Source organism: Cystoisospora suis (assembly GCF_002600585.1).
Source record: "Cystoisospora suis strain Wien I chromosome Unknown contig_629, whole genome shotgun sequence".
NCBI classification, from domain to species: Eukaryota; Apicomplexa; class Conoidasida; order Eucoccidiorida; family Sarcocystidae; genus Cystoisospora; species Cystoisospora suis.
The window spans coordinates 2,155-21,650 of record NW_027153430.1 but is presented as its reverse complement, the minus strand read 5'-3'; the positions used below and the strand labels follow the sequence as shown (position 1 = coordinate 21,650).

Sequence of the window (19,496 nt, the reverse complement as noted above, 5' to 3'; positions counted from 1 at the left end):
ACTGAGGGGGAAGTCGAGTGTACACACACTTGACATCAAAAATCACGATGGAACTCCACTTGAGTCAAGTGTATGTACACTCGACTTCCCCCTCAGTCACCTTCATCACATCACCTGAACGCGCAACACTTTCGAGCAACGCCATTGATTAACCAACAAAAGTCCTCGCAGCATTCAAGACTAGTCTACCCAAGAGTTTCAGGAAGTACAAATACCCCCCTACGGACTTCTCCTATGAGTTTGGAGTGTATCTACACCAGCTACCCCGATCTTCCTCCTCGTTCTCATTCCCTCTACACCCACCCTGTTACAGCCGTCGAGTTCCCTACTGAATATCTCGTATCTTCAAGGCGTAGATTCGAACCGAGAATCTCTCTTAACCCCAGAGGTTTTCAGCGCCGTGCAACCAACACCACCAAACCTGAGCGATAGACTAAAAGAATCATGCATTCCTCGCGTTTTCTTACAAGGTGAATGGCAAGTCTAAGAAACGAGAAAGAGAGATGTCCTGCTTTCATTCTCTTGCTTTCAACATTCTTTTCTCTCGATGAGAATTGCTGCAAAAGATACAGAGATCACTAACAACACGAATGCGAGCGATTCCAGGAACTCAATCCTACGGCAACTAGAATTCCTTTCACAATCGATCGATCTTCTTCTCGCGTTTTCTTCGAGATGCATGCAAAGAGATGACGACAACCAAAATCATCGGGGAGTTTTGTCTCTCTTTTTCTTGCTTTCTAACCATGTCGACTTCTTCCATCCCTTTGTAAAAAGAGAAAGGAGTCCTTTCTTCCTTTTAACACACCTCGTCGTAGCAAGCCATCTCCCTCCTTTTGTCTGCACCAGGAGACTTTTCCTGTCTCTCCTTCCTTTTCCCTTCTTGGAAGCCTCGCATCTTTTCCGGGTGGATGTGTAGAGAAGGAGGTTCATCCCGGTGCTTGTCTTAGTCCGTCTCTCTTCTTTTCTCTTTCTGTCTCCTCCATTCCTTTTTCCTGTCTCGCTTTCCTTCTTCGTATTCTCGCTAGCTGATTTACAAGAACCCACTAGTCCCATTTATCACTTCGTTGGCTCTCCTTTGTTTCCCGACTCTTGCTCATCACTCTCGTCTTCTTAAGAAGTCTCCACCGCCTGTCTTTGTTTCCTATTTCTCTCCTCTATCCCAGAGCTCTAACTCCTCTCTTCCCTTTCTTGCTGTCTTGAAAGGCCTTTGTAACTCCTCTCCGACCTTGCTCTGTATTGTCTCATCATCTAATGAAGAAACGAGGATGTCTGTAGAGGTCGTTTCTCTCTCACTTCCATTATGTCTTCTCTCTCCGAGCATCTCATCTAATGAGCAATCTCTCATTTTTTGACCAACACTTATGGTCTCATGCGTAGGGGCATGCCGCGGTTCCTCTGATCTATCATCTTCTTTCATTCTACCGTCACTAACTGCTTCTTTTCACAAGTCTTCTCTCTCGTCTTCTTTCAGTCTCTCTTCTTAGCTTTCTCGATTGTAACCACCCTTCCTCTTTCATCTCTCAGGGAGCTCCTTCTTTGCTTAACAAAATTCGTGTCTTCTATCACCACCTGTCTCCTCTCCGTTCTCTTCTATCCCCTTGTTTCCTGGCCTCCTAGTAGTAGTAGAAGTGATACTGCTGCCTTCATCTTCTTTCTCTTCTTCTTCTTCTTCTCTATCTTCTTTTTCTTCGTCTTCTTTAGCATCTTTCTCTTCTTCTTTCTTTAGACACGAAACCTTTACCCTCCTCTTCCTCATCCTTCTCCCACACACCATGGCCAGTCCTAGCGTTACCGGCACAAGTCCATCTGAGGGTGGAGAGAAAATTTCTTCATCTTCTCCACAAGTGCAGCAAAAGAAGACAGACACCTCCTCTTCTTCATCTTCAACTACAAAGACGAATACAGCTGGCAATAAGAGCAATCAGGGACAGGGGGGAAGGAAAGGGGGTGGAACCGATGAAGATACAGTCTTTGAAACTCTCCCAGCTGTCCTCGTTGCCTTTACACTCCCTCAACAGAAGGAGTATTTTGCTCCTCTCTCTTACGATTTCCCCCTTCCTCTCTTACCTGTCTCTGGTGTTCCTCTTATTCTCTCTGCTTTCGATTTCCTCGCTAGAAATGGTAGGAGACATCCAAGAGAAAGATCGGTCGAGGGCACATCTCGCTCGGTGGCATAGTCAAAAGGCTTCTCTCACTGTATTCCCTCTCTCTCTTTCGCCTTTGCTCTCTTCTCCCGTTTCTATCTTTCTCCTTGTCTGTGTCTTTCTTTTGCTCTCTTTCTCGTCCTCTCTTCTCCTGTCTTGCTATACTGTGGACCCTCTCAATTATCAGGATCTCGAGAAATCCTAATGCATCTGTCTGTGGCTAGATCACCATCTGTCTCACGTGTCTGTTTACTTGATTATCTTGAGCAAGGAGCATGAGAGCTCTCCAGACTTACGTCGATTTATTCATACGTCGATTCATTTAGCTCGCTCTGGTGTGTTGTTGAAATTTCTCCAAGAAAGATAGACGCCCGTATGTTCCCAAGAAGAATACAGGGTCTTGTCTTTTATCGAAGTGATAAGAAACAAGAAAGAGAGAAGAAAGACACCACATCGATTCTCTCAACATACATACATACATCTCTTCCAAGAGACATACCAATTCGGCTTATATTCGGTCCTGCCACTCCAGCAGTTCGATTCTTTATCAACATGAGAGATCTCTCGTGGTGTCATCATTCGTACCTGTCTTTTCTTGACCTCTTCTTTTCGTCTCTTCTCTCCGCGACTTCTCTCTTTCCTTCTTATCTCTCTAACTCTCCTCCTTCTTGTTGCTACTTTCTCTTCTCTCGTCTTTCTATTTCTTGTGTTGTGCCTCTCTTTCTTCTCTTTCCTCTTTGATGTAGGTGCGACAGATATCTACGTGCTAGTCAAGGGAGATAGTGAAGGAAGGTCCGTGCGCAAGGTGGTCGAGGAGCATGAGGAGACCTTTCAGAAGCGTCTTCGCCGTGTGGTGAAGAAGAACCTCTCAGTTATTTTCATCGAGATCACAGAGAAAGCAGATTCCATGGGGGAAGCCTTGAGAGAATTCGCGAATAAGAATGAGCTAAGACATGGTACGTATCTCTCTCGAGCACTCTCTTCAAGGCGAGGGAAAGAATAGAAAGTCGAGGAAGAAGAAGAAGAGAAAGAGAAAGTGGAGAGCAACAAAAGAAGCCTTGTACTGTACATACAGGCAAACGCGTGTATGTATGATAAGGAAGCTATCATATCTATATATACATACATGTATATATATGGATGTATACGTGTCTATAAAACGCGCGGACGCATTCATTACTTCTTTGTTCTTTCCTGTATGTACATACGTATATGTCTTACACATGCGTAGTGCGTATGATTCTGTATGCATGTATCCTCATAGACATATTTGGTTTTCCTGCGTGTGCAGGCTAAGGATTTTATGTGACTGCTGTAAGGCGTATTTTCCTTGTAGATATCTCAGTGAGATAAAAATACTACTTCCCTCATCTTCACATATGTACGCATGCATATACTGGGAGAGCAGGTCGACACCGATTATACTCCCCTCTCTCTATATATGCGTATATCTGTGTTTACATGATGTGTCCATATATACACACACATATACTTTGTATCTAACAACGTACATGCGTATATGTAGGTCTTCTACAGAGAGGAAGGTGGTATCAAGGACTGTGCAGGAAGATTGACAGCGTGGGAGAAAGAGAAAACATTCTTGCGTGTTTCTCTTTTCCCTTCCTTATCAACCGTACCATGGTGTATCGACACTCCGAAAATGTACGTCCATGATGATACGCGCGCGGGGGGTTGCCTACCTACACTCATCTTTGCTACTGATGCCCCCATATGCCTATATACATGTGTATGTGTTGATCTACCTGTCTCACTATCTATCTATGTATCCCTGATCTAGTATTGGTGAGAGTGTGTATGTATTTAAAGCTTTTTCTACATGTATCTCTGTCCTACAAATAGTCGGTTCTTGTAGATAGATTCCATGGTGCACATATAACTGTCTATGTGATCTATAGCTATCTCTATAGAATCACTACGGACACCTGGTCTTCAACATATCATTTTTCTTCTAAATGGATCGGGGGATCTCTTCTTATCTCTTCTTCTATTTTCTCTTTCTCTCTGATAGATTTCTTATTGATGCATACATCGACATTCATCCGAGCGGATATCCGTGAAGCGATCGCTTCTCATAAGCTCCGATCTTCGACTTCTTCTTCACGTGGGGTCTACGGGGGAGAGCCTGTAATGACTCAACTTCTTACTCGAGCGTCGTCCAGTAGTCGGAGGAGGTTGCTTGAAGACGACTTTGCTTTTCTTATTCATTCCAAGTCGCAAGAGCTTGTTGGCATTTCTTCTTTCAGAAAACAATCTCAGGTCGAAATCGGAGAAGATCTCGCCACTATCGTAAGCTTATGCACTGTATACAATACGTATGGACCTCTGGGTGAATATATATGTATGAAGATCTGTGTATGTTTGTTCATATATGTATGTGCGAAGATGTATGTATGTGTATATGTTATGTCTATGTATGTGTGTGTGGGGAATCCATCCATATAAGAAAGACAGGGTAGAGGTATAGATCAACTCTCCTGTCAAGAAGGCATCTCAATACACACGAGAAAGCCTTCTCTTTGACCAGCTTGAAGCCGCACATCTCTGTGTTTGTATAAGTGCCTCCCCGGTAGATGGGTCTACTATCAACATCTACCCTCACAATTCACATAGAGACTAGCTCCCATCTGATACTTCATGGAATGTCCTGTCCTGGCGCAGGCCTGTGAACATCTAAATAGACACATCTCCATGTAGAGCTATGCTTGGGGTGTTTGTATACGTTCATATATGCTTGATCCTATTCTGGTACTCTAGTCACCCGTATGGAATCCCTCAGCTTCCGACGTTCTCTGCTTACGTGCCGTCCCTCTAAGCTCTCTTGTACTCCAGCGAATCTTCTCTTTAGGCTATATCTGCCCAGAGATGATATTCTTCTTCTGTCGCTTCTTGGTCATCTCGTTTTGTCAGGGAGGAGGAGCGCCAACGAGGTTCGAGGTTCGATACGACTTAATCGATGCGGGGGTGTATGTATGTACACCTAAGGTCCAGGAGTTGTTTGCAGTTTCCTTTGACTACATGAGCATTAAAAACGATTTCATTCCCGATCTCATTACGAAAGAAATCAAACTCGAAGCTGTATATACACATGTTCTCGAGGTAAGAAAGTCTCCCATCTCACAAATGTGTGCTTTCTCACTCTATATATGTATATGCTTTCGTTGAGACATCGATGAGAGGGTGGCTGTGTTTCCCGAGTAAATAGAACTAAAGTTCTAGGGAAAAGGCATATATGAAGCATATCTGTAATAGTAGCCTAAATGTTGCGAGCCGAAGTCTAGCGAGAAGGAGAGAAGAGAAGCCGTTATCATCTCTCTCACATTGGTTCACAAGTGCACTCCTCGTAGAGGTTAGTGTGACAGGTTAAAACTCGAGTTAACGTCTACGTCGATTGGAGAGTGGTCTATGGATATGTACATAGAGAGCGAGGCAGATAATATAGACGAGGCCTTTCGTATATGGGTGATAGGAAGGAAGGCATAAGTGTATAGATGCTGTATATCACATGCACCCAGCGTGAAGACGATCATTCTTCTACCTGCCTTGTTGTCAGTGGACGAGTACCTTTGAAAGTCTTTCTCTTTCTGTGGATCGTCAAACGCTGTCTTCCTTTGTAAAGAGTCTTTCTTTCTTTTCTTCTACTTCTTCTTCAGACAACCGAGGGTGATTCTTATAGTCCTTTCGCGGCAAGTTGTGCTGATCCTCGGTCTTATTTCAATACATGCAGAGAAGCCCTAGAACGATGGACCTATCCCCTTGTCTTAGATACTCGCCCGCCGACCTCTACGCCTTCCCAGCACCGCTATAAAGGCCGGGGAATCTATCAGGTAAAAGGAAGAAGCTTGTGTTGCAACCTATCTATCTACCCCCCTCTATCTCCACGTCTCTTCTTATGTCTCCCCCCCTCTCTTTCTGCAAAATATGTGGACGTCTCTGCGGAGTTTCATTCACAAGGAACGAACTCCAGAGAGACAAGCTGTTGAAGACGCTGTCGTGCTGGCGATGTTCTCTCTTTCTTATTCCTTTCTTTCTTTCTTTCGTTTTTATCTCTCTCTCCCGATCTCCTTATTTCTCTTTTCTTGCCTCTTTCTTGCTTTGCATCTCTTTCTCATTTCTTTCTCTTCTCTTTCTTGTATATTCCTTATCTCTTTCTTATTTCTTTCTGTTTCCTTCTCTCCTCTATCTTTCTTGTTAGGCGGATTCAGTGTCTCCGGGGTTACGCTGTGATATCGGCCCCATTGTTTCGATAGGCGAGCTGACGGTGATCGGCGACGACACGAGAATCCGTGAGTCATTTATAGGCTGTAATTGTCATATAGGGCGTAATGTCCGTATAGAAGGAAGTCTCATCTTTGATGGAGTGACGATTGAAGATAACGTTGTGATCGAGAATGCCCTCATCTTTCGTGAATGTACACTCCGTGCGGGTTGCCAGATACAAGGCCCTGGGTGTATCTTAGGAAGAGGGGTTGTGATAGGGAAAGGTCGAGTTATACCTCCTCTTACACGTCTCTATGTTCCTTCGAAAACCTTTCTTCTTCCCTCTACTTCTACTTCGGATATGGAGCCTTCTTCGGGGAACAGGAAGGATGACAAGAAGAGAGAAGAAGCGGATGAAGGAAAAGAAGAAGAAGAGAAGATGGAAGAAAACAAGGTTCATGAAGATGAAGACAAGAAGACGACTCTCGTTCCTCTGGTTGGCCCAGATGGGGAAGGAATGCCATGGAGAAGAAGCAAAGGGGGGAAGGAGACCATGTCTCTTCAAGATGAAGAGAAGTTAAAGAACATCTCCGTAGGCGGATCTCTTGAAGGTGCTATCAAATTGCCGCTACCTCAGGTCACCGGGAAATACGACGATGAAGATGAAACAGATGACGATGAAGAGGACGACGATTTCTCTCAGGTATAGACAACTCTCAGGCCTTCTCGGAGATCTCAATTAATCATCTCACCCATCTATAGAGAGACAAAGAGAGAAAGAAAGAAAAAGAGACAGATCGTCATAGATACAGAGACGGGTGGACACAGTTATGTATATCCCTTATCTGAATACATAGGCCTTTTCTTTCTCTCTTGTATATGTATAGGTATGTGTACAGCACTCTTTATGCAAATATATGTGCCTATTTCTTTCTCTCTCAGTATACATCTATATGTATATGTGTGTAGCAATGGATCCGTTTTGTTTCACTGCTTACTTGGCTTGGGGAAGGAGGGTGTATATCTCTAGATCTCGGTTGCTAGGCTCTTGCTGTCGTTCTTTTATCTTGTTGGAGTTGTTCCTCGTCATCATCTGCTTTCTTTCTTTCCTTCTTCCCTTTCTCTCTTTTTTCCAAACCTCTCTCTCTGATGTTTCCCCCTCTGTCTTTCTCTTCATCTTGACTCCACATCTCCTTTTTCTCCTGTGCATCTTTTCATCCTGCCTTCCTTTCTCTCTCTCTTTTCTTTCTTCAGAGGGACGAAGATGAAGGTTCCTTTTCCTCTTCGTCGCAAGAAGAAGATGAGCAAGATGTAGATATGGATGGAGAGGCCGGAGAGAGTCATGGGGGAAGAAAGGCGAAGGCAAGACAGGCCGATTCGTGTTCTTCAGGAAAAGGCTATGAAGAGAAGAAAAAGAAGAAGAGTACACAAAAGAAGGGACAAGATGACGAAGCTTTTAGAAGTGAAGTTCAGGCGTTATGTGAAGAAGGTCTCGAAGAGCCACATCATATCCATCATAAGATTCTCGAGATGAAAAGCTTCCGACTGGCGTGCAACAAAACAGATCTCGATATCATGAAGATTCTTGTACCTCTTGTTCTTCAGTCGATATGCCTACATTGCCAAGAAAAGGAAGAAAACGCCTGTCTCAAAAAAGATGTAAGTCACAAGCTTTCTTCTTTCCATGACGCATGCACTCACGCCTTAACAAGAGATGAATAGATAGGTAGATAGATAGATAGACCTTTTTGTTTGTGTTTCGTGGAGTAGTGACATCCTTCTGCGCGTCGTACGGGTCTAGATGCGTTAGTCTGTCTTTGCGTATGGAGACCTACGTATAGCATGTAATGTGTGCCTGTATGTAACTGTGCGTCGAGTAAGTATGGGTAGATTCGCGATATGCCTTGAGGAGTGAGAGGATGGAAAGCGATGAATGGAAAAGAAAAACAATGAACAAGATTCAAACTCACTACAGTGCCAAACACCAGTGTTGTACGTATGCGTGCTAGACACTATTGAAGCACGATAAGATACTCGCACCTTGCTCAATGCTGCTTAAGTTGTGGGGTGTATGTACATCAACCCACTACGAAATACCACAGTTTATGGTCTTGTTAGAAACCTTTGATTTCGATGCTACTTGTCTATCTATCTATCTATTTCCAATCTATCTATCTCTATCTATCTATTTATCTTTGATATAGCTATCTCTCTATCTGTCTATCTATCTTTAGTGTATCCGCATATCTTAAGTCTATCTATCTGTAATCTCTCTATATACCCTTTAGTCTTCTCATCTCTTTTTCTCGTCTTTTCCTTTCTCTCTCTTTGTCTATAGGCTCTTTCTTTCTTTTCTTCCTTCGTTGTTTTTGACTAGATCAGCTACTTTTCTCTCCATGGTCTCTTTGTTGTTCTCTTCCTTCTTTGTAAATCACCCCGTTCAAACTCCTTTCCTTCTGTTTTGATCTTTAATCTTTTTCCTTTCTCTTGTTAGGTATGGGAGAAGTATGTCAGCGAGCACCGAGTGGAGCTTCTCTTTTCTTCTTTTCTTTCGAGCTCATGCCAGCCTGAAGACTTCTTCTTCATCTGGGAGATCTGTCTATCTTTCTGTATGAATCCTTTCCTTCCTTTGTCGATTTCGAAGAAACAGAAGAGAGAAGAAGAGGGTGAAGACGAAGAAGACGATGAAGAATTGCAAGATGGGAACTTGGAGGAGAACATGCTGCAGTCCGATCAGAACCAGAAGAGGAAGAAGACCAATCCCTTACATGGACCAAGTGCTTTCTGTACTCTATGTGAAATTTTGCATGCATGCGATCTGTTCGAGGCTGATGAATCGTTACCTCTCTGGCTAGATAGAAAGAAGAAAGCGATTGCTGAAGGAAAAAACAAAGAAGAAGAACCTTTCCTGACATCTCGCCTCACTGCGTTCTGCGAATGGCTCAAGGAAGACGACGAAAGTGAGGATGAAGAAGAAGATGAGGAATAAAAAGACAAGTCAAGAGAAGAAGAGGGAGAACAGGAGCAGCAGTAACAAGAAGATGGCCTACAGTTTGACAGGGTGTAGATACAGTCGTAGAGGGGGGAGGTGGATGAGATAGAGGTAAGATGGTAGGTCTTCTCTATGATGATAATGAAGAAGAAGTAATAATACTGCTGCTAGAGCTTACAGCACATACATAGTAAGACTACTACTACTACTACTTCTTACAGCATGTCCATAGGGATTAGGAAAACGTTCACGTGTGTTGATGGTTGCTAGAGATTCATGAGGTGACGCCTCTTCCTGGCTTCTGCGAGAAACTTCGTGGATATGTGGAATACAGCTGAGTAGAGAGAAGTCTACAAACTATTCTTGAAGCAGAAGAAGGAGAAGGAGTTAGAGAGAGACTTCTGAATACAGCTCACAGGCAGGCGCGTAAGGGAGACAAGCACAAGGGAAGAACGAAAGAAAGAAAAAGAAGGAGATAAAGGAAGGAGTGAGAAGCTTTTCTTTCATTCTTTTTTCGTTGTTTTACCGTCATGATCATTTTCCTCGTCAATATGTTTTCGTTCTTCATTCAGTCACCTCGATACATGTGTAATCCAGCTCTCTCTCTCTCTCTGTGTCTCTTTGGTTTTTTCTCGACTTCTCTCTTTCCGATAACTTCACTCCTACAAGGTGACGATCAAATGAAGATCTCTCTCTATTCCTTATCTTAAGGATCTCTCTGTTTAGCTGTGTGTATATCCCTCTCTTACGGCATCTTTTGTGCATGCGGGGAAAGTTGCTTACGTTTCTTTCTCGATCGGAAGTCTCTCTCATGACGCATCAGTCTCTCAGATCTTTCTTCTTTCTTAGTGTACAGGAGAGACCGTCAAGAGAACAAAAGTGAACAAGAAAAGAAGAGAATGAAACAAAGGCCCCCTAGTCCATTGTGAAACATAAATCTACTGGTAGAGAAAGAGTTGCCCATCTACGGCTAGAGGTTGAGTTCTCTCTCTACGATTGAAGAAAGAGTTACCTATCTACGACAAGAGAAAGAGTTATCTGTCTATGACAAGAGAAGGAGTTACCTATCTATGGCGAGAGAAGGAGTTATCTGTCTATGGCGAGAGAAAGAGTTGTTTATCGATGTCTAGAGAAACAAGCTACTACCTTCTACTAAGGAATACACAAGTACAGGAACTCCTGCTGTTGCTTGGAGGTCGCCTGTGTAGACGCCGCGTAAACTCTCTCTACCAAGTCAATATCTTTGTCGACTTCACTCCGGCATTCCCAAAAGAAACGGTCGATCGTCAGAACTTCTTGTGATGAAGAGCTCGACAGGAAGAGGCTAGGTACGATAACGTCATCTAAGCATGTGTGACTGTGGGGAGGTGAGGGAAGCTAAGGCAGTCTCTTTTACGAAGACTAGGATAGGGTAAAAGAGAGAGGGAGCTAGCGAAAGATCTCAGAGATAGATTCTATTAAGTGGAAAGTAAAGGTGATAAAAAGAGCTCATGAGATTGGAGCACGGCGCTGGGGTGGTCATCATTATCATGAGAAGTCCAAGGTGAGTAAAGTATCTTTCTTCTTCGCTGCGATGTTTTTGTTGACGTTTGGGGGACGGTAAGAAGAACTCCGTGAACGAGAGAAGGAAGAGAAAAAGAAGCATTTGAGAGAGAAAGAGAAGAAAAGACAAAAGAATAGAACAGAAGGAGAGAAAAGAAGCCTCGTGAAAGGAATGGTGAAGACGCACGTCACAAGAGGCTGTGAAGGAGAAAGTTACGTCTTTCTGAAGGAGAACTGAAGCGAGTGCAAAGTCAAGTAGTGTATAGGCTGAATTGCAGTTGGTAGTAAAGAGAAAGAACTTTGTAAGACTGGACATTCCCTTTCGGTTTGGTGGTTGTTCTCATAAGAGAGATTTTTCCGCGGCATCCAAGGTGTACATACACCCGGAAAATTCTTCAAGAAAGAGTTGTCTCTACTCAAGAGAATTACCCCACCACAGGTTGGACAGTTGTCGTGGGATACTTGGAGTGTACGTACACTTGAAAAGAGAACGAACAAAAATACGCCAAAATGAGAGAAAGCGACATGTCAACAGCAAAAGACAGTCTCCGGAGTATGTATGTACACCAGAAAGTACCCCTCCAAGTGACAGATCCATTTTCACCAAACTTTTCGCTGTACATACTCATATATATATATATAGGCTACACACATATACATGAACCTGTATCTTGTCTAAAATCTCTATCTTTCACCGCATGCAATAAACCGCTCTCGCGAAAAAGAAAGATACGAAACAAGAATGAGGAGCGTGTCTAGCCGTCTTCTCATGTATTTCTTCAGACTTCTACTGTTCCTTCTGCAACTACTACTACCACTCCACATGCGCGATGGATTTTTGTCTCCCTCCCCAATGCCAAGCCTTCCCTCCTCCTCTGCTGTCTTGTCTTTCTATCCTCTTCTTGAAAACAAAGGAGTAAAACAAGCAGAGAGATTTCTTCATACAAATCTATGTAGAAATGAAAGAACCCTTCTCTCGTTGCTTGTATCGCTGTATCGAGAGGCCTCTCATCTTCTCCGTCGTATCTCGACTATCTTCATGTCGTTGAGAACCCCCCCTCTCCCTCCCTCCTTCCCAAGCGAGAAACTGTACAAACCTCTTCTCTTCCTTCAGCTCCTTCCTATTCTACCTCTCGGCCGCCTGACGACGGTCTTGACGATCTCCTCTCTACGATGTGAGGGTAAGTTTACGTATGAACTGATCGATCACTAGGACGTGACCTCCTTACTCTCTGCGTGAGGGAGATGAACAGCGGAGTCGCTAAGGCCATAGGGGACATGTGAAGACACCTCACCCGAACTATGTGAAGAGGAAGAAGAAGAAGACGAAGGAAGAAGAACAAGAGATGAAGAATGATGGTAAGGAGTATGAAGTCCTCCTCCTCCTACATCTTTGTTGCATGACGGCCTCTTTCCTTTGCTTTCTTTCTGTTTTCCTTTGCCAGCACTGAAGCTTGAAGAGTGTGGGGGAGGTCTCTCTTGTTGCTGAAGTTGTTTGAGAGAATCTTTCGAAACCATCTTCTGCCTTGGACACCCTCCTCCTCCTCCTGTCCCTTCTCCTCTTGAAAGGGCGGGGGCAGGAAGAGAGGAGGACACAGGGCTTTGAGATAGCAGTGAGGAAGGGGCAGGTGAAGACGTCAATACAGGTGTATTCTTCTTCTTCTGACTAGAGCTTAGATGAACGGGAACATTGTCCTTTGTTAAGCAGACACCGAGCCCGCCTATCCCCGAAGCAGCTGGGATCAGCGTACCTCCACTTGATGCCGGTCTCTTCTTTGATCCTTCTCCCTTCTTTGCTCCTTCTTCTTCTCCTCTTCCTTGTCCTGTTCCCGTTATTACTCCCTCCGAGGGGGGATTATGGCCTCGAAACCCTTCGCCTCCTTTCCTCTTTGTTGAAAGTTCGCCTTCTCCTTCTTCGATAGGCTTCTGTTCTACTTGCTGGCTATAAAAACGCCCTCGAGAATCAACATGAGGAGGAGGAGGACAGCTTCCAGGGTAGAACGATGACGATGAAGAAGAAGAGCTCTGAGTTCCTATCTGAGACCCGTGTAGTTGTAGGGGCACCCCTTGAGTAGAGGGAGAGACGGAAGAAGGGACCGGGGGTATATATGGAGGTGACATAGGGGAGGAAGAGACACAGGCAGAAGGAGGAGGAGTAGAACAAGGAAAAGGAGACGTGGAGCTATCGCTGCTTATCTGCTTAGGAATGTTAGGAGGAGCGACGTGAGTACCTCCGTCTACCCAGGAGGGTGCCATAGTACCTGGTGGATGTAGAAGAGAAGAACCTGTTGAAGGGATAGGTTTCATAGAGAAAGGAGAAGGAGATGGTGAGGGAGCCGTCGTCGTCATGAGAGGAGAAGGAGAATAATACATTCCTCCTGGTGATAGCATGAAAGGAGAGGGAGAAGAAGGGAGAGAGGAAGAAGACGAAGAGAGAAAAGGATGGTAAAGGTTCGACTGTTGTGGAGTTGACAGCCCCGTGATCTGTGGGACAGGAGGAGGAGGAGGAGGCGAGGGACTACCGTAAGGTGTAGCTACACCAGGCGTCGTCACCATGTGAGGAGAAGGAGAAGTAGCGGGGGTTGTAAAGCGAGGTAAAGAAGACGTCGAGCCTGTATGAAGAGAAGACGAAGAAACTTGAGAGAAGATCTCCTCCCTACTACAATAAGCCACAGAAGGAGGAGGAGGAGGCGAAGAAGAAGGAGGACGTGTAGGAAAAGAAAAAGAAGAAGAAGATGGAAGCTGATCTGGTGGAGGACTAGCGTATCCAACCGATGAAATCGAAGGGGGGCGACATACACTCGACGCCATGGATGATGTAGAAGAAGACTGCGAAGTATAAGGGCCTCCTGCGGGTGTACCAGTGGTGTTTATCCACCCTTGTGCCCCATAATAGAGAGGTTGGGAGAAGGAAGGAAGGCCCGCAGCAGCAGGAGAATACGGAGAGAGAAAAGGAGAAGAAGGAAGAGACACAGAAGCAGGAGCGGGGGGGGGACGAGAAGATGAAGAAGATAAGAAAGGAGAAGGCGGTGTGATTGAAGAAGAGTAGGGTTGAAAGAATTCGCCACCTCCCCGGTTGCTACTGCTCGGTGCCATTTTCATCATGTTGTTCTGCGGTGGCTGAGGAGGCTGACGAGCTTTAAGAAACGCTTGGTAGCATCGATCTTCATACTCACGAAGAGCTTGTTGATATAACTTCTCCTTCTTCTCCTTTTCTCGTCTTTCCTTCTCTCGAAACTCCTCTTGTTTCTGAAGAATTCTGAGCAACTTCTCTTCTTCTTTCTTCTCTCTCACCGCCCACATCTTCTTCTTCTCCTCTTCCTCTTCTTCCTCGCTATCTTCATTGTCCTCCGCTGCCGAAGAAGAAGAAGAACAACTTCTATCGACATCGCTACGACTACTACTGCGACTAGTACTACTACTACTACTACCCGTCTCAGCCCCTGAGGTCTCATAAGTGACCCAGCGGAACAAGCCTTTACATGGACGACGTGAAGAAGAAGTAGCAGCAACGGGAGAAGAAGACAGAGGAACACCTCCTTCTTTCTTCTCTTTCATCTTCTCCTCCCCCTGATCTTCACTAGCGATTGGGGAAGGAGAAAAAGAGGAACGACGACCGTCTTGGTGTTGAACTGGACAGTCTTGAGGTGCAGAGGAAAGGCTATCAGAAGATGAAGAAGAGGAACAAGGCTTAGGAGAAGGAGAAAGAGGACCAGAAGAAGAGGCAGTATGACTCGCTGCACTGGTGGTAAGAGAAGAAGACGGTGAAGAGGAATCTTGTATACATGAGGACTGACTCGTAAGAGGAGGAGAAGAGTCAGATGCGATCTTGTTCTCCCGGGGAGCCTTCCTTTCTTTAACTGAGAGAGATGAGAAAGAAGGTGTGTTGAGAACCTGAGAATAATCGGTCTTCAGGTCAAAACTCCAGGGAGTTTCATGCCACGTCACAGTAGAAGCTGCCGCCTGTAAGATTTCACTAAGAGAAGAAGATGAAGAGGACAATGATGGTGTTGGTATGAACTGTTGTTCTTCTTCTTCTTCTTTCTTCGGACTTGCGAATTCCTTGGATCTATGTCCTTTCTTAGCTACAAGACATGAAGAAAAACTTCTTTCTTCTTCATTCTCATCTGCCCTTTTCTTTCTCAAGTCCTCCTCTTTCTTGACTTTCTTCACGACGTCGTCGACGTCATCTCTCATCTCCCCTCCTTCACATGATCCTGATACGGAAGCTAGAGTATCTTGTGCGTGCAAAGACGTTGAAGAAGAAGAAGGAGAGGTTAAAGCCGAAGACGTATGACTGTCTTTACAGATCTTTCTCTTTTTCTTTCTTGTTCTATTTCTCCTCCCTATCCCCCCCGATGTTCGTAAGTTTAGGAATGAAGGATACCTGGTCCCAACAATCCACTGGAACTGAAGATGAGCTTCACGAGATTCACATGATATGGCATCAGCGTCTAGATCATCCTTCATCTTCTTGCTATGACTTTCTTCCTCTCCCTGTGGATCCGCCTGTTCTTCTCCTTCCTCATGTTTCTTCTTCAGCCTCGCCGCCTCCATCGTCTCGCCGTTCGACGACGTCTCCTTTCTATCTCCTATAAGAGGGCTATCCCTACTACATTTCCCAACGTCTCTACGTTCGTCTCCTTGTCCTTCTCGCTCGGTTCGTTCGTGATTGATCAGAACTTTCCGTCTTTCCTTCTTCTTTCTCATCCATCTCTCTTCTTCTTCCTCGTCGTCGTCGTCGTCCGAGAGATTAAGAGGCTCCATAAACCATCGACCTTCCCCTGCAGCTCTCATTGTGTGGGACTGAAGGAAAACCCTCTGCTTGACAAAGGTCGAAAAGGACTCGTGAAAATCTTCTTCTTCTTCCTCTTCCTCTTCTACTTCATCTCTCTCAAACATCTCGTGGTTTTGCCGAGGACGATGAAGAAGACGTGTATTACCAGAGTCAGAAACAGAGTCCTCTCCTTGAAGAAGAGAAGAAGAAGAAGAAGCATCTTCAAACGGCTTCTTCTTCGTCTTTGGCACTGCTGAGGCTGTATCACAAAGGTCACTCTTAACTTCCTCTTTAGTCTCCTTTCCTCCCTCTGTATGATGAGAAGGCTGTTTCTCATTTACGTAAGAAGATGAAGAGGAAGAAGATCGAGAAGAGGTGGTCGCCGTCGTTGCAGTCGTACTAGAGGAGATATCTTCTTCTTCTTCCTCTTGTTCTCCTCTTCGAGCCTGACTCCATGAGAAGGAAGAACTTTCACTAAGATAACGTGGGATTTTCAACTTCGCACTTCTTTTCTTTTGTATGAGGTACTTTGATCTCCAGTGAACTCTCTTCTCAAGCATGTTGACTTTTCTTCTTTGTTCTCGTACTTCCTCTTTCAGTAAAGCGATACACGCAGCAGAAACCTGTTGGCGTCTCTTCAGAAGATCCAGCATCATCGAATTCGAGGCAAAAGCATCATGCCCTCCTCCTCCTCCTAGGTCTCTCCCTTGCTGTTGTAGTTGTTCGACGCCTCCTCTACTTGAAAAATCTTCTCTTCTCTTTCGGTCTCTCCCCCCTTCCCACGATGAAGATGCCGTTCCTCCTAATAAGCTAGTGTAGGATGAACTTCTCTCTCCTCCTCCGTCCGTGGTGTTACTCATCTTTCCCGTTACATCTTCACTCCCTTCTCTTATAATTTTCCCCCCCCCTCGAGCAGCCTCTGAAGAGATCGCGCTTGATTCGCTTGCTGACGCAGGAAGAGGGGGCTTTTTCTTCTTCTTCGGAGGTCTACTCTTCTTCTGGGTGGCTGATGGAAGTCCCTTGAGAGGCGAAGCAAGAGGAAGAGATACCACCTCCCCCGAAGAAGATGGCCTTGCTACAGGGTCTTTAATTTTCAAAGATGAGGCGGATTGTGATGAAAGCTCTCCGCCTGTTTTCTCTTCTTCTATTGGTGAGGCTGCTGGTGTTTTCTTAAAGCTTTCAGTGACATCCTTGTACACACTGTTGACCGTACCTCCCCCATGTGCTCCGTCCATAGCACAAGCCAGCCCTGTGTGCGTCGGAGAAGAAGAAGAAGAAGGAATGGCTTGACTATCGGTGACATGTTGGTCAGAAGTGAAAGCAGAGGAAGAAGAACTCTCCTGGGTAAAAGCAGAAGAAGAAGGAAGAGACGAAGAGAGAGAAGTAGAAAATCGACTATCTCCCTCATGTCGACTTCTAGATGTGTCGTCAAGTGTTGCGTGATCTTGAGGAGCTATCCTTGCTGTACTTTCCTCTTCATTTCCTACCTTCGCCATCTTTCCTTCATCTCCTGAGACTCTCATACCCCCGTCTTCCGTCTCCGTCAAAGACGTAAGAGGCAGGCTGTCGTTTAGTGGAGGTGCTAAGGCCGGCCCTACTGGTGCTGGTGGAGATGACGACGAAGAAGAGGAAGAACTCGAAGAGGCTGGAGGCGACGTCCCTGGGGTGAAGGCGACCGGAAGTGGGGATGTCCATGTGAGACAAGAAGAAGCTGTGGGGAGGGCATCACATGTGAGTGAAGAAGAGGAAAGAGCAGAAGAAGAAGCAGGTGTAGTTGGAGAAGAGGAACACGGAGGATGGGGAGAAGAGGAATATGGATAAGATGGAGACATCGATATGATATGGGGGGACTGAGAAATAGGGGGAGAGAAACCGATCTGTGAACCAGTGTGATGGGATGGTGGAGATAAATAGGTCGAAGAAGAAGGAGGAGGATGAGGTGGCGTAGGAGGAGTCAGGATTTCCTCGACACTTGATGAGGAAGACTGACGCGATAGGTGAGGAGGGGAAGAAGAAGAATAAGAGATCAACATATTCTGAGCTTCTTCAGCCATTTTGGGTCTCTGCCCTTGGTCCTGATCAAAATAAAACAAGACCGACTCACTACCCTTCCCGCCGTCTATGGCTGCCTCTGCGGCTGCAACAATAGCAGAAGCCGCCCAGGAAGATGAATCTCCTCCCCCCGCCCTATAGCACCGAGAGGATGACTGCATCAAGACACCGCTGCTGCTGCTGTCATAGCGACTTGCATCATCCGTAGGAGTACTGCTGCATGCTGTCCCCTCCGTCGTCCTCAGCCCGTCCCCTCCCCCAGTCCTCCCTTCGTCCTTCTTGATGCCCATAGTAGCACAGAGAGACCATGGAGAAGAGATGGAAAGAAAAACTAGCACGACGGGTGTACACACATAATATGTAGGAGTAGGTGAACAAGTACGTACATAGATATGAGGTATATACAGCTACATATAGATACACATCTATGCATATAGATATAGATATCGGAGAAGAAAATGAACCCGTAGAGATCCAGAAGGGAGGGAGGGGAAAGGTGATGTTCACGCTTGAGAAAACAGTGTTGTATGTGAGAGTTATGAGTCGGCTATGAAGAAATGGAGGTGACTGATGTGTGGGGTAGCTAGATGAAGTGAGGGAAAGGAAGCCGAAGGGGACAAAGAGGAAGAAGAGATGATACGCGGACAGCGGTGATCGGAGACATGGGAAGATGAGCACGACAGCGAAAGTACAAGAAGAATAGCTCTTTCCTTACTTCTTGGATGTGAAGGACGAAGAGGATGTGAATACGCTATTTCCGGCCCCTGCGAGAATATCAGTGGAGAGAATGCCGTGTGGACAGATGTAGACTAGTGAGGAAGAGCAGGAGTCGAGCCGGAAACAAGGAGGAGCTGATGATTTACACCACCGCATTGAAGAAGAGAACAAAGGAACAACCCTACACTTCTCTCCCCCCCCCACCCCTGCTGTACGTACACCTGATGGCATCAAGAAACATTGTGTCTCGACCGTGCCGCTTGATACCGTGAGTCTTCTACGTCTGTAAAGGCGATGCAAAGAAGGTATGAAAGTACTGCTTGACGTCTTTCGCAGGGTGGCTCCTTCAGCTGGCAAGAGTACACAGCGGAATCCGGCTGATCTTGCAGATCCACCTCACATAGACTATATAGAAGGGAGGTAGACGTCCACGAGCAAATCTATACGTGAAAACAATTATTTGAAGAGCTGACGCGTGAGAGAACATTAGAACTAGGTGTCGCTAGTGGAGTGAAGTCCTGAAAGCGATATGAACACTTCACCTCGACAACGTTCTATCAGGAAGAGATCTTTAAGTTCCACTTACACACGCGCATACAGAAACTTCTACTCGGGAGGATACTTATCACTTGTTATGCAACTAGACAATAAGAGAACTTTCCTATCTTTGCTCCCCTGTCACTTTGACAACTCCGCTATGACCCTTGTCCGATCGAGATAAAAAGAAAGACAAGAAAAAGAAGTCTATGAGATTAGATGCTGAAACCGATAGATAGGGACAAGAAAAGAGCGGAGAAAAGAATTCTCGAGAAGCGAAGGAAAGAAAGTGTAACCTTCCCAAAAGAACGCAGATAATCTCATAGACTTCTTTTTCTNNGAAAAGAAAACGATACGAAAGAAGCGGGAGAAGAAAGAAAAAGAGAATGCCCAATTCGAAAGGATTGTTCAGTGCATGCATTTAGAGAATAACGGACTACGGCAGAGCAGCCGCAAGAAGACCAAACGAGACGGCAGAACTTGTGCTTGCAGGGAAGCTGGTCCCGTTTCTTTC

The 19,496-nt window shown here is 45.3% G+C and overlaps 2 protein-coding genes across 2 annotated transcripts, besides 1 other annotated feature; one reads left to right on the top strand and one right to left on the bottom strand.

Moving 5' to 3' along the window:
* The first annotated feature begins 766 nt into the window (after positions 1-766).
* CSUI_001554 (eukaryotic initiation factor- epsilon) lies at positions 767-10,021 on the top strand. Its single transcript, XM_068061759.1, has 8 exons — positions 767-2,124; positions 2,894-3,103; positions 4,177-4,454; positions 5,076-5,264; positions 5,819-5,992; positions 6,361-7,068; positions 7,620-8,024; positions 8,860-10,021. Exons 1-8 carry the CDS (start codon positions 1,776-1,778, stop codon positions 9,352-9,354), a joined length of 2,808 nt encoding a protein of 935 aa, XP_067926262.1. The 5' UTR covers positions 767-1,775; the 3' UTR covers positions 9,355-10,021.
* A 621-nt stretch (positions 10,022-10,642) lies between these two features.
* Positions 10,643-10,714: a sequence feature (Short protein (CSUI_001553, PHJ24589.1) was converted to a misc_feature.).
* A 611-nt stretch (positions 10,715-11,325) lies between these two features.
* On the bottom strand, positions 11,326-19,253 carry CSUI_001552 (uncharacterized protein). The gene has a single exon (XM_068061758.1). The coding sequence runs from the start codon at positions 18,016-18,018 to the stop codon at positions 12,109-12,111; it is 5,910 nt and encodes a 1,969-aa protein (XP_067926261.1). The 5' UTR covers positions 18,019-19,253; the 3' UTR covers positions 11,326-12,108.
* Positions 19,254-19,496: the final 243 nt, after the last annotated feature.